The following is a 13,840-nucleotide window of genomic DNA, read 5'->3' as shown; positions in this document are numbered from 1 at the left end:
TAGATAACAAACATGTGAAAAGAAAAAAATCACTTTACGTTGTATGGATTTCATCCTTATAATTTAACAAATCGACTGTGTCGTATGTTCTACCATTGGCTCACAACAAACAAGTAAAGGCCACTTTCTGCCCCCGATTCAACCCCAGCTTCCCGGTCTCCCAGTTCCCAGTTCCTGGTTGGGCGGTTCCCCACTTGCCTGAGAGGGCTGGGCCTCTGACGGGCATGCGGGACCCAGACGTAGGCCTGGGCGACAACAGCGAGGCCCTGGGGGAGCCCAGCCCGAGGTGGGGGCCTGAGGACCACCGTGTGGCCCCGCGAGGCGGCAAGAACCGTGGTCCAGGCCAGGAGCAGCTGTGGAGCCCACGAAACGTTCCCGACTCCCAATGGGCCGAGGTCGGCAACGCAGACCGGCAGGTGGGGCAGAGCCGGGTCCACCGGGAATGAAGGAAGGAGTGTGGCCCACGGCCACCTGGCAGGGAGCCCTCCCCGATGGTTACAAGCGCCTCCCTCACCCATCAGTCACAGTACAGTTTGTTTCCTCAAAACTTTCTTCCTGGTTCAAGAACCCCTCTCCTGTCTTCACCTGTCCTGCGGCCACCACTCCCCTGGCCCGGCCCTTAGTCTGGGCCGGTCTGTTCAGCCGCGTCTTTACTCAACAGGCCTTCTTGCCACCCCACCCCCCACCCCTGCCATCAGACGCTCGCCCACACGCCTCAGGACATGGGCTCCTGCCGCACACTTGGTGGCTCCCCAGGGTTTGGGGACCAGCCCGCCCCCCGGCCCTCTCTCGCCCGTGGCCCTGAGGCTCACCAAACTCTGCCCAACCCCCAGATCTGCCTCAACACCCCTCCTTGGATCGGCCACCTCTCCAGGCCTCTCCCTCGTGTACTGCTCCCCTGGGGGGGGGGGGGTCTCCCCCAGCACCACGACCCCGCGTGCGGAGCTGTGCCTCAGTCCCCCCCGTAGTGCAGTGGGCGCTGCCCCCTGAAACCCTCCCCACACCACCGGACAGAGCATCCTGTCCCCTCCAGAATACAGGGACTGTGGGCAAAGATGAGACCTCTTGGCATCGTGCCTCCGACAGGACCCGGTGCAGACTCGTTCGCATACTCGGTGACTGTCCGTCACCTGCTGTGCACCAGGACACCAGGGGCTGGAGAGACTGGGGCCCCTCCTCACCACCACGCTCTGCGGGACCTTAAGTGCTGCCCCTCTGTCACTCTCACTTGAGCTCTGTGGCATTTCACTACCGGTGTTACGCTCAATTAATAGAAGTAATTTAGAAGCAGTATTTTTTCGATTCTCTGAACGGTTTAAATGGAACTAAAACGATCCCATGGAAGTTCTGCACTGATTTTTTCTGTTTGTCTACAGCAGGGACAAACTTCTTTGGAAGTTTTCTCCATTTCCTTTACGAAAATCAGTCTGCTTTAACCTTCCACCTCTTCCCAAATCAGCTTTGCCAAATTATATTTCCTAGGAAACGATCTGTTTTGTTCAGATTTTCAAGTCTATTGGCATAGAGTTAGGCAACGTACCTTTAAGACAAAAAAATTATTGTGAGACAGCGCGTGCACAAGCAGAGAGGGGCAAGAGAGAGGGAGAGAGAGAGAGAATCCCAAGCAGGCTCCACGCTGTCAGCACAGAGCCTGACGCTGGGCTCAAACTCACACGCTGTGAGATCATGACCTGAGCCAAAATCAAGAGGCGGACGCCTAACTGACTTGACTTGAGCTGTCGAGGTGCTCCCTGATCACGGGCTTTCAAGTCTCTCCTCTACCCTTGCCTGTTTCCCCTTTTTCATTTCTTATTTTGCATTTTTTCTTCATGTTCCTCTTTTCCTTCTTCCTCTGTTAATAGTTGATAGTGATGATGTCTGACTCATATTTCCTTTTATCCGTATCGAGTCATTTTCTGTCTCTGTTATTGTTGATCAGGATATCTAATTTACTTATTCGTATTTCTTCTGGTTTCTTCCTCTAAGTAATTACATCAGCTCATTTCTCTCAGCACTGCGCCAGCTGCAGCCTGCCATGCTGATGCCCCCGTCCCCTCGCTTTCTTCCCAGGAGTCTAGAGATTTTTAAGAAATTATTGGAAGGGTAGCAACTTTTTATTGTATGATTACTACTGGCTATAATTTGAGGTTAATGTTGCCTGTGGTGCTTTAGTTTATGAAGATTTATTCTACAGTGAATTAATGTTCGTGGACATGTCATTGTGACCGTCCCCGGAGTCTTTGAAAAGTTGTATTTTCCGCTCTCAGTACACACACCAGACCTGAATGGGTAATCGTGTTCCTTCAGCGTTCTGTGTCTCCCCTTCATTGTGCAGGTTAATGACGTGTCATTAGGTGGACAGATACTCGCACTGACTGTATCTTTGTTGAGAACGTGCTTGTTGTCATAAGAGGTCCTTTTTTCTCACCCAGGGCTCGTGTCCCTGAAGTCAGGGACGACAAGAACCGCCAGCACGTGACCTGGGCCTTCTCTTTCTTTGCATTCACGCCAATTCCTTGCAAACCTTTTGTCAGTGAGCCGATCTGCATCACATCGTCGTAAAGTGTATTTCTTATCCACATCACGGAGTTCGGGCTCACTTTGTGGTCCGAGTGGAAACTCTGCCCCTTTGATAAGGGAGCTGGGGCGATGTTTACTCTTGGTCCCGTGAAGTTCTTTGAATTTGTTTTGCTCTTTATAGCTCTGAAAGACCTTTCACTTTGGTTGGTTTCCTTTGATGTGTTTTTTCAATACTTTGGGATTTCTCTTTGCGCCTTAACGCTTTGTCCTGTTTCATTTCCTTGTCTTTTATTATGCTTCTTGGTGTGTGAAATTTTAGGAGTGTTTATTCTTCGTCTGCTCCTTCTAATTTTATTTCCATGATGACTTATTTTACTTCCACTTTTTCTTCGAGCTTGTCTGTTTAAAGTCACCTCTATGTGCAGCATGGGGCTTGAACCCACACCCCGAGATCAGGAGTCGCACACGCCACCGACTAAGCCAGCCGGGTACCCTTTCATAGTTTTCAATCCTTCTGCTGACTCACCATCTCCTCCGTAAGGTCATTTTTCTACTTTGGGCATTCTTTCATAGAGGTGATTGCTTTTTTTCTTTGCTTTCTTGTATCGTGTGATATTATTACAGACCTCACGCTAATTCCCATTTTGAAACACATTTAAGAACAGGGATCTTCCTGGGGCGCCCGGGTGGCTCAGTCGGTTAAGCTTCCGACTCCGGCTCTGGTCATGATCTCACGGTTTGTGGGTTCGAGCCCCGCATCGGGCTCTGTGCTGACAGCTCAGAGCCTGGAGCCCGTTTCGGCTTCTGTGTCTCCCCCTCTCTCTGCCCCTCCCCGGCTCGTGCTCCCTCTCTCTCAAAAATACATATTAAAAAAAATTTTTAACAACCCAAAAAACAAAACTTCCTGGCTCTTCCCCCGGACACCAGGTGGGCTGCGTTTCTGTCCCCACTGGAAGTTATGTGCAGCCACGTGATGTGACCAGTGGCGTGTGAGAACACGTGGCACTTCCAGACAAAAGCTTTCGGATCCAATGTTTGGTCGGCCTGTTTTCTCAACCGATAACCTTTACCGTCAAGAGCAGTTTCAACTTCACAGCAAAACTGCAAGGAGCCAGCGTCCTCATCCCCAAGGCCACCTCGCCGCCTGGTATCTACACCTACAAGCAGAGCCCGACCCCAACAGGCTCCAAGCACCCAGTTACGAGGCCAAAGTAGGAAGGTTCAATTCACTAAATGGACAGAGACATTTGCTGTTTTGTATTGGAGAAAATCCAGGGGAACGTCTCAGAACATGTGGGCAGTGCTTGGCCAGGAAGGAGGGCTGCCGTAGCCGTGCACCGAAGAAAACCTTCCCAGACGCTTGGACTGAGCAGCCATGCCGGGCTGCCTTGGCCAGCGAAACAGCAGCAGCAGCAGCGAACTGCACGTAGCTTTTCTTTTCTATTTTATCAGATATAGTTATTAAAGAGTTCAAAGTATGAGTGAGGAAACAAAGGATCTACTGGCGGCTCTGTGAAAACACCCAGGAGTGCGTGCAGCTCTGAGGAGTGCCAGGAAGTTCCAGCCGATTTTGTATCTGTCCTCTGGGGGATCAAGGCTCCAAACTCAAGCTATCACATTCCAGAGCCTGGAGACCAGAACGTTGCTGACGTTTTGGCAACTGCCTCGTTCACCCCGCAGGACTCACAACGTGCTCTCTAGAAACAACTCCCCGGGATGTAATCTCAGATTGGCTTCCATTTGGCGTCAAGAGTCCACAGGCTAGCTAGGGAACTAGGAAGGATTCGGTGACTTCCTCTGTTGCTCAGCCAAAACCTGGAGTCCCCTGAAGTGCACACTAAGGTAAGTGAGGCTTCTGGAAACTCCCTGGAATATGAGGAAGGTCAGACGCCCCAGTGGAGACGTAGGTTTGCTGGAAGGGCCTTACGGACCCTGTTACCTGCTCATCTGCCCAACAGGTTGTCTGGGAAGGATCCAAGAGGCACACCTTTGCCACGTGCGAGTTCAGGCATCTTGGAGAAGCAGCACACGGCAGCTCTTCTCCGAAGCTGGAGTGCTGGGATGAAACCAGAACTGAGCTCAGGGCCGACGCAGGTGTCAGGACCCGACCGCAGGGAACACACAGCACCTTTCTTTCCACAGGCCACGTACGCAAGGCTCCCATGACTGGTGCAGTGAACTGGATGAGCTGACCCACCAGGGTCTAGAGACAGCTCTCTCTGCACGCCCCACCCCCACCAGATCTGATGAACAGAAGCCTCACTTGAGCTGCCTGACTGGTCCCAGCCACTCACTGAATTTCTCAACGTCCATCAGCTCAAGTCCTAGGGCCCCTGGACAGGAGGGAAGACAGGCTGTGCTCCTTCCCAGACTCACCCAAAGGGCCAGTGGCAAAAGGAGACTAGTGCTGAGCTTAAAAATAAAACCACCAGGGGCACCTGGGTGGCTCAGTCCATTAGGCAGCCACTTCGGTTCAGGTCATGATCCCACAGTTCGTGGGTTTGAGCCCAGCGTCAGGCTGTGTGCTGACAACTCAGAGCCTGGAGCCTGCTTTGGATTCTGTGTCTCCCTCTTCTCTCTGCCCCTCCCCTGCTCACACAGTCTGTCTCAAAAATAAACATTAAAAATAATAATAACAACACAATTACCAGTTACCTTACCAGCAAAACGTGTTTATTTAGGAAGAGCAGAGAACTGCAACCCGGGACATGCAAACTAGGGCAAAACCACAGGCAAATCCAACAAAGAGGGGATTATTTTACGAGGAGGACGCTGGGAAGGGCTGTCCTGACCCAGAGACTCACAGCGCAGGACGAGGGCCATTCCTTGCTGGCCGGGTCGCTGGGTGTCTCACAGGAGGTACAGCGTCCTTCCCTGTTGAGCCTGTGTTCACGACGCTTTCCTGTCGAGGACGCTTCTGCTGGGCCGGTGACACTTCCTCCCACGGTGAACGCAAGTCGGCACAATGCACGAGTGCTCCTCTCTCCGGCCTCCCGACTCCATTTCAGTGAGCTTTCTCCCTTCGTTCCTTTTCCCACCGCCGTGGCCTTCGGGACAGTTGGAACCACTGCTCCGGGCAGGTGTTCTGCTTGGGACAACCTTCATCCAATCCCCTCCACCCCGGGAGGGGGAACTTCCGCCATCTGGCTCTGGAAACGTTCTGACATTAGGCCCTTGAAGATTTCTCCCACCACGCTGCACTGTCTTCCCACACTGGAGGCGACGACACCCAACAGGGGTCTATCGGGCCTCCCAGACTCGTCCTGGGAGTTTCCCTTGGCCACATCCCACTGCCCACTATTGTCCCTGGAGGAGTTGCTCCTGCTGCCGCCTGCCGCAGGACACGCGCTCAGCACGGACACCTGGGAGTCAGGCTCCGCCTCCCACAACCACCCACAGGTAAACTCGAGAGTGTGTTTTTAAAATTCCAAACGTGAAACTCTGACCACCTCTTGACCTTGACGACGAAACCCTGCCGTGGCCGGACACCACACCTGGTCTGACTCCTTGAAACGAAAACGTCCTTTATAGACCAGATGCTCAGTTCTCATTGCTGCTTCAGAGACGCGCAAAGTGTGTTTCCGGACACACCGTTCTGTGTTGCTAGATGGAGCTCGTGACTCTGCTCCAGACCTTCTACATCCACCAGAGTTCTGCCTGATGTCTCCAGGCCTAGGAAAGGAATCACAAATCTCCCGCTCTGGGCAGACTCAAGGCTCCAGTCCCGGGGTCGTCAGAGCCGCTCTGCCTGCTGGGAGCACAGAACTCCTCCACCGGGGGAGGGGGCGGGCGTTCCTTACTCCTCACGGTGCCGTTCGTTCTCAAGTCAGCTTTGTCCACTTCGGCCACACCAGCCTTTCCGTTACAGTCCGCTGGGTGTGTTTTAAGTTTACTTATTGTGAGAGAGAGACAGACAGACAGACACAGACAGCACGAGCAGGGGAGGAAAAGAGAGACAAAATCCAAGGGAGGCTCCACACTGCCAGCGTGGAGCCTCCCTTGGGGCTAGAACTCATGAACCAGGAGACACAACCTGAGCCGAAATCAGGAGTTGGACGCTTAGCTCAGTCATTAGCAACCAAGGTGGCCTTCTGCAATCTGTTTCTTTAGCGAACCCGAGTCAAAACGATTCTATTGACAGCTTTACCCAAACAGAATCTATGTGCCGTGAGCCCCCCCCCCGCCCCCGGGGTTTTGCACGTCTGCGCCCCTTCTGCCCCCCTGCAGGTCTGCGTGGAGTCCCGCCGCCGTACTGGGCACCTTTCGTTTCCCTCGCTGAGTCTGAGCTTCGGTTTTTCCTTTGTCTCCCCCTTTCTTTCCAGCCTAGTACGCACCGTGCAGATCTAGCAGGCACCCTGAGACTTTGAACGTGTGTTCACCTAAGCGCTACCTTTTGTTCCTCCTACAAATAAACCCCAGATAACTCCCTTCCGGCCACACCGAGGTCAGCTCGCCCTCACCGGAGGCTCCACCTCTGGCTCGGTCTACGGAGATCCCTCCCTTCCAGGCGAGTTCCGCACGGACACGGGCAGTCCCAAAGGCCATTCCCGCCCTGCTCGTGTAAACTGGGAGGAGAAGAAGGGGCCAGGGAGGTGCCCCCCTGCACCCCCACCCTGCACACTTCCAGGGAGCTGTCTGGCCTCCCAAGAGAAGGCGGGAACCCGGACCCGGGCACTCCTTACCGGGGGTCCAAAAGACGTGGACCTCCGTTCCGGACACCGTCCCTTCCACACGCGGGCTGAGCCCACGGAGCCCGCGTGCCCAGGGGCCCAGACAGCGCCGACCGAGCCCCGCCCGGCGTCACCCCAGCCCCCGGTCAGGGACGCGGCCTGGGTCCTCACGCCAGGCCAGCCCGCTCCAGGTCCTGGGGCAGGATGCGGCCCTTCCTGCGAGCCCTGTCCAGACGCCGCTCGGCCCGGGCCGCCTTCTTCTTGCGCAGATTCTGTCGCCGCTTGTCCTGCCGCTGCTGCATTTTCTCGACCACGCGGGCCGTGCGTTTCTCCCACCTGCGCTTCCGCTGCGCCCGCCGCTTCTCCTTGCGCTTCAGGGCCTCCTGCAGCAGGCGCTCGTCGTCCCGGATCCGCACGCCCTCGGCCTTGTACAGCAGGTTGGTCCACCGCGTCTTGGTCTCCAGCTCCCGCGCCTTCGCCTCGTCCCGGCTCCGCAGCTCGGCCAGCCGACCCCGCCGTGCCCGCAGGCGCTCCAGCAGCTGCCGGTAGTTCTTCCCCGTCAGCGGCGTCAGCTTCCCCTTCAGCTTCTGCCTCTTCTCCTTCCGGCGCTGGGCCTTGCCGGCCGGCTCCCCCGCGCTCACCTCCACCTTGCGGGCGGCAACCCCAGTGAACCCCAGCCTCAAGGCGTGCCTCTCCCGTGAGCCCCCATGAGCGCCCCCGGGGGCAGGCACTGCCGCCACCCGCCTCCGCGAACGGGCGGCCTCGGGCCACGGGGCCAGCCGGGGGCACAGCCCGGGTCCCTGCGCCTGCACGGCCGCACCTGCCTCTCACCTTGTTGAAGAGCAGCCCCAGCCGTGCCTCCTCTCGGGGTGGCTCGCGGGGTGCCTCGCGGGGCGGCTCGACAGCCTCCGTGGCCTTCGCCACCGTCTCCTTCGCCCTCAGTTCCTTCCGCTTCCTCTTCTTGCGGTCCCGCTCCTGCTTCCTCCGGCGTCTTTTCTCCAGAGCCGCGGGAGACGGCTCCGAGGTGCTGCCCTGGAGGAGGAGGAGAGTCAGGGCTCCCTCACGAGGGCCTCCCAATTTCGGGGCCCCCGGTCTGGGATGTGGAATCAGGGCAGGAAAGCGGGTGAGGAAACGCCTGTGCAAGACAAGGTGCTCACTGAGCTCAGTGTTCCCCCGGGAGACGACCCGTCACCTGGAATCCAAGGGACCCCAAAAAGGACACGAGGACCCCCAGGTAAGAACCACGGCTTCCGGTTCCCAGACACGGACGTTGCACCAGGGCCCTTTACAAATAATTCGACGTAGGTGTGTCCTCCATCGTTTTGCAGACGAGGACAGGCCTAGCCAAGGACACCATCTGGAACTCGGCATCAGATCGGGACGCTCAATGCCCATGCGGACTATGGCGCTGTTCTGCCGGTGACTCACCTGACCTCTGCTCTCACAGACGGCCTTTTCCGTCTGGAGGCCAAAAAGAGATCTCTACCAGACTGACCCAGACCTGCATGCAGGAAGGCCAGGCCGGAGCTCAGACTGCCCCTTAGGAACGATCCCCAGGCTTGTCCCAGGGCACCGCACAAAGAAGCTGGGGGACTGTCCCACACAGCAAGAGGCCCAGGGTACGTCCCCAGGGAAAGGGCAGGTGGTGGCTAAGTGAAAAGATTATGTCACTCAGCACAAAAAACCCAGGAGGGTTAGGTCTGGTGCTTCCTGTGGCGGTCACCTCATCACAGACCCTCGCCACCTCATAGAGCTGTCGTGACGTCAAGAGGACACAGCGCTGCCCGGTGTCGTGTCCAACAAAGGCAGTGTCCTTCGACAGACTGAGCCTCTCTCCAAGGGCACAGGGGACCCACAGCACAGACTGTACAAAGCAGGTTACCGTGGGAACGGAGTCTCCCCAAGATGCCGGAAACTACACCTGATCCCTTGCCAACCAAAACTGCCGTGGCCCTGGCAAGACCTGCTGCAGGGGTGGGAACAGCGGCTGCCCACAGTGGCTGGCAGAACTGAGGACCAAGCCCACAAAGGGCACCAAGGTACTTTCTCCTCCACGCAGAGCAGGAAAACCACTGCAGAGAACCACACTGCTTTCTACACCCCAGCAGCCTCCCCAACTTACCTGGCCCCGGACCTCCTGTATTTTCTCACGTAGCCGCTGACGCAGAACATCCAGGGCAAACAAAGACTCGGGCTCTGTGACCTCGACGTCTATGAGGAAAGAAGTGGGGAGCTAAGAGAAAACCCCCTGCCTGACCTTCCCGTCCCTTTTCCCAAGGTCCAGCTTCAAAGCCTGAAACCCCACACACTGTCCCACTCCCCAAGTGGCCACTCGTCGACCTGCAGGACGGTTCTAGTAAATACTACTCTCCACTCCCCAAGCTGGACTGGCCCCCAGAACAGAACACCCCCGTGCAGTAAGACAAAATGCTTCTGATGGGTCCAGACAAACCCATCTCTCATTTCTTCCAATTTCTGCAGGCGGGGCTTCCCCACCTCTCCCAACAGGTCAGCTCTCGTGATGCCACTCCGGACACCTGCAGGCAGTGAGAGCCTCCTCGGGGCAAGGTCCTCAGGGGAACATGACCCTGCCCCTCACCAGACCCCAATGCCCAACGGCCTAGAACCACTATGTATTCCCTGGGATCTGTCCCTTGGAAACCTGCTCTCTAGAAAGTCTCAAGATACCCCAAAAATGTGCGTGACACCATATTTTCTCATGTCCAGAGGGCCATGTTTTCAAGGGATCTCAGTCAGCCCTGCCCCACATCTCCACCTGCAGGAGATCCTGTGGAGGTGAAGGCCTCTTCCTCCGTGGCTGCTGCTGGGTTTCCGGCCTTGGAAGCTTCTGGAGACTTCTCCCCTAGGGGTCGGGCTTTTGGCTCCACAGCCTTCTCCTCCCTCTCCCAGGATTTCTTCTGCGCTTTCTTCCTCTTCTTTTTTGGGGGCCCAGAAGCCTCTGAGCCTCGAGTTTTGTTGGCTGAAACACAAAATCATAAAGGGCCGAAGTCTTAACCTTTGTGACCCATCCAACCTGCATGAAAGTTTTGCAAAGCCTTTGATCCCAGGATACTGTAGGCGAATCAGGACGGAGCATGTCCTTTTGTAAAGCTCAGAGCCACCCACAAACCCGAGAAAGGAGACTGGCCACAGGTGGTAAAACCCTGCAATACATCCACACTTGACCCAGCAGTCTGCTTATGAGAATCCGTCCTGGTTACGCACCAAGATTTGACCTCAAAAATGTTCATCGCAGGGAAAAACTAGAAAAACCTGAATGCTCACCTACAAGGACAAGTTAAGCCACCTGTACATTACAAAGCGGTACCTAGCCGTCAAAAACGAGAACACAGGCTTTTGTTTTTTTAAGGGATCAAAAGATATTTACACTTAAGCTAACAAAAAGAGTACAGTGAGTACGAAACGAGACTTTTTAAAACGCTGAGACACACTCACAGAAGGAAAACTAATCTTTTAACGTATAAAGTTACAACCCAGTGCTAAGAAACCTCAATTTTCCTAACTTTAGGTAATGAGTAAGTTTGCCTGGCATAAAGACAAAAGGCGGTTCTCCGTCTAGCTGCCTGTCAGACGCTGATGCTCTCTGCCCCTTCGGGTCCAGGCAGCACTCACAAGTGCCAACCTCTGTCTCACCTGCTCGTGTACGGACTTCCCGGTAAACCCCACTGGTAGGAGCCGTCCCGTTCCCGCCCTCTCCCTACCTCCCCCATCCCATCGGGTCACCTCCTGCAAGCCCCGCAGGGGCCTCCGGCCCGGTGGGTTCCCTGGCACCCCCGAGCTGATGCCCACAAGCAGGGAAACAGTGACAACTGTACATCACCCTTAAGAGTCTTTCCACCATCTTACGGGCTTGCTTCACGCACCCACGTGTCTCACCCACCCGCAGGCTGCGCGGGGCGGCGCAGGGGCGTACCCCACCCCCAGCCCTGCCAGGCCCGACCCCGGCTGCTCTGTACCGGACTTGCGTTTCTGCGGCTCCGGGCTGGGCTGGGAGCAGATTTTCCTGGCCAGGCCCTGCAGGTAGGAGTCCTTGGCGAGCAGAGAGGCCATGGTCGCGGGTTCTGGGACTCTCCTGGGAGACACACACGCAACCCCCTCGCCACGCCACCCTCACCACGCCGCCGGACCGCCCTCGCCGGAAGCCGCGCGTGCGCAGGCGCCGCCAGCCGAGCGCCGAGCCGCCAGCGCGCGGTGCTCGACTAGCCAGGCCTGGCTCCGCCGGAAGAGACGCGCGGGGCGGGGCGCAAAGCATTGTGGGTCCTGGGCGTCCGTGGCCCCCGGCCTCTTCCCTCGGGCGGGGATGGCGAAGGAGCTGTGACTTTCCGGCCGCCGCGCCCCACCGCCCGGCACGGTGCCGCGTACACAGTGGGCGCTCAGTACCCGGGGGCGACGGGACCGATCGGCCGTGGTTCAGCCCTCTGGGGACCCAGATCCGAAGCGGGACCCGGCGAGAGCGGGTCCGCTCCGAAAGCACCGCGCGCCCAGCAGGTGCCGGGCGGGCTGCAAGGGCGGGAGATGCCAGCGCTGAGAAGACATGCAGCGGCGTCCTCGGCGGGTCTGCGTGTGTGTGGCCACCGGCAACACGTAAGGCAAGCGCAGGATGAGTCGGGTAACGGGGAGTGCCAAGGAGAAAGGTCCGGGAGGAAGGGATGTGCGGTGTCGGGAGGGAGGATGCTGGGGCGCTCGAGGAAGACCCACTGGGGTCTTTGCTCTGGGCAGTGCAGCCACAGGCTAAGATTTGGGACAAGGCTTATCCCTTAACTCACGAGGGAAGGGACGGGAGTGTTCAGCCTGAGGTTGGAGACCACCGCACCCCTGTTCCGCAATTCATGGCAGTGACAGGCTTTGTCACAACACCCAGCCCTTCAAGGGCTGCCTTGGGGTGAGTAGGGGAGGCCTTATTCCTCAAGGGAGGGAGGGGGCAGGGGCTTGGATTTATAAACTACAATTTCAAAAGCTATTTGAAAAGGTTTCTGACGAAGCAGTAAGAATGTAACTTTCTGCCCGGGATCTCTGCTGTGAGGTGACGTTTTGAGGAGAGGATGGCTTCGTTGTCCCCCACGGTAGATTTCCAGGACACTCACTGAGCCATAAACGTGTCCCTCCTGGCACCGTCCGTTTTCACCATCAAAGCCAGAGGCGCAGAGGAACAGGGATGTGGGAGGGGAGGGGATGATGTGTCCTCTTCCAGTCCACACGACCAGTCTGGGGTTCTCCGTCCCGTGTGACCATCTCCAGGGGGGGGTCTTTGAGGCTTTGCTGAGGTCCTGTCTGGGCGGGAGGTGATTGATGGCAGCAGCGTTGCCAAAGGGCCGGGAGAAGAGTTGAGTTCTGAGTGCGAATCTTGACTCATGGGCCTTATTCATCTGTGAGTTTTCTGGAGGGTTTGACCAGCGGATCCTACCTCCTCCCTGAACACCTACTCTCCTCCTTGGGTCTCATTTCCCTTTTCTGTTAACTCTTACTGTGCAGTGACTCCCTTCAGAGCTCGTGACTCGGTGCTGCCAACTCCCCTGAACTCCAGGCCCACATTTGGACATGAGACACATCGTCGTGGGTATGTACAGAACAGGGGTCCTGGCCTCCCCCGACCCCACCTCCCCTCACCGCCTGCCTTCTGCCTCAGTTATGGCCACTCCATGCTTCCAGGCACAGAAGTCAGACCTTGAAGCCACCCTGCCTCCTCATTCCCTACATCTGGTCCTTGAGTGCATTCTGTTGGCTCTCTCTTCAAAGTATATCCGGAACTGTGTTTGACTTGTTCCAGACTGCCACCCTGATCCTGCTCTAGATTTCAAAAGGCTCTAAGAAATGGTAACTAACTGCAACGCAAAACGAAAATACACGTAGAAAGATGTTTGCAGGGACTCCTGTGTGGCTCAGTCGGTGAAGCGGCCGACTTCGGCTCAGATCACGACCTTGCGGTTTGTGAGTTCGAGCGCAGAGCCCATTTTAGATCCTCTGTCTAACCCTCCCCCCTTGCTCTTTCAGAAATAAACATTCAAAAATAAACATTTAGAGAACTGGGGAAGTTAGAATGCGTCACGAGGCACATCTGGGTGGCTCAGTCAGGTTAAGCGTCCGACTCCGTTTTGGCCGAGGTCATGATCTCAGTTCTTGAGACTGAGCCCCATGTCAGGCTCTACGCTGACAGCACAGAGCCTGCTTGGGATTTTCTCTCTCTCCTCTCTTCCCTCCCTCACTCTCTCAGAATAAATATTAAAAAAAGAAAAAAAAAAGTGTCATGATATTAGATGATATTATGGGATAATTGTTCACATGGGCCTGATGCTGGCATTAGGCCATGGAGAGTTGCTTTTCCTAGAGAGACGAGCTGACAGGCATCTAGGGGTGAGGTGGCGTGAGGTCTGCGGCTGATGTTCGCGTGGTTTTTATGGATGAGAGAGCAAGCAGAGGTGCAGGAAGTGAATCCAGAAAAGCACCCAGGTGGGTGTTCTTTATGCGACCTTTATAACTTTGCCAGGGGTTCGAATGTTCTTGGAATAAAATGCCTGGGACACAGGCAGGAAGGACTGAGGACTGACCAGGCTTGAGTGACACGGAGGCCACGGGGGACCTTAATACCCGTAGCTCGGCCGGGGTCGTGCAGACGAAGCCGGCCTGAAGCA

At 56.2% G+C, this 13,840-nt stretch overlaps 1 protein-coding gene and 1 long non-coding RNA gene across 2 annotated transcripts; one reads left to right on the top strand and one right to left on the bottom strand.

Moving 5' to 3' along the window:
* Positions 1 to 6,529: 6,529 nt before the first annotated feature.
* SURF6 (surfeit 6) lies at positions 6,530 to 11,330 on the bottom strand. The gene is made up of 5 exons (XM_030306518.1): positions 11,168 to 11,330; positions 9,967 to 10,170; positions 9,313 to 9,401; positions 8,022 to 8,222; positions 6,530 to 7,837 (listed from the first exon to the last, which is right to left on the bottom strand). Exons 1-5 carry the CDS (start codon positions 11,259 to 11,261, stop codon positions 7,358 to 7,360), a joined length of 1,068 nt encoding a protein of 355 aa, XP_030162378.1. The 5' UTR covers positions 11,262 to 11,330; the 3' UTR covers positions 6,530 to 7,357.
* A 145-nt stretch (positions 11,331 to 11,475) lies between these two features.
* LOC115508129 lies at positions 11,476 to 12,992 on the top strand. Its single transcript, XR_003966938.1, has 3 exons — positions 11,476 to 11,795; positions 12,684 to 12,768; positions 12,861 to 12,992. It is a non-coding gene; the product is annotated as an uncharacterized LOC115508129 (long non-coding RNA).
* The last annotated feature ends 848 nt before the right edge of the window (positions 12,993 to 13,840 follow it).

The sequence above is a fragment of the Lynx canadensis genome, chromosome D4 (assembly GCF_007474595.2).
Source record: "Lynx canadensis isolate LIC74 chromosome D4, mLynCan4.pri.v2, whole genome shotgun sequence".
Taxonomy (NCBI): Eukaryota; Metazoa; Chordata; class Mammalia; order Carnivora; family Felidae; genus Lynx; species Lynx canadensis.
Note: the sequence above shows the minus strand (reverse complement) of the source record. Positions and strands in the feature narration are given on the sequence as shown.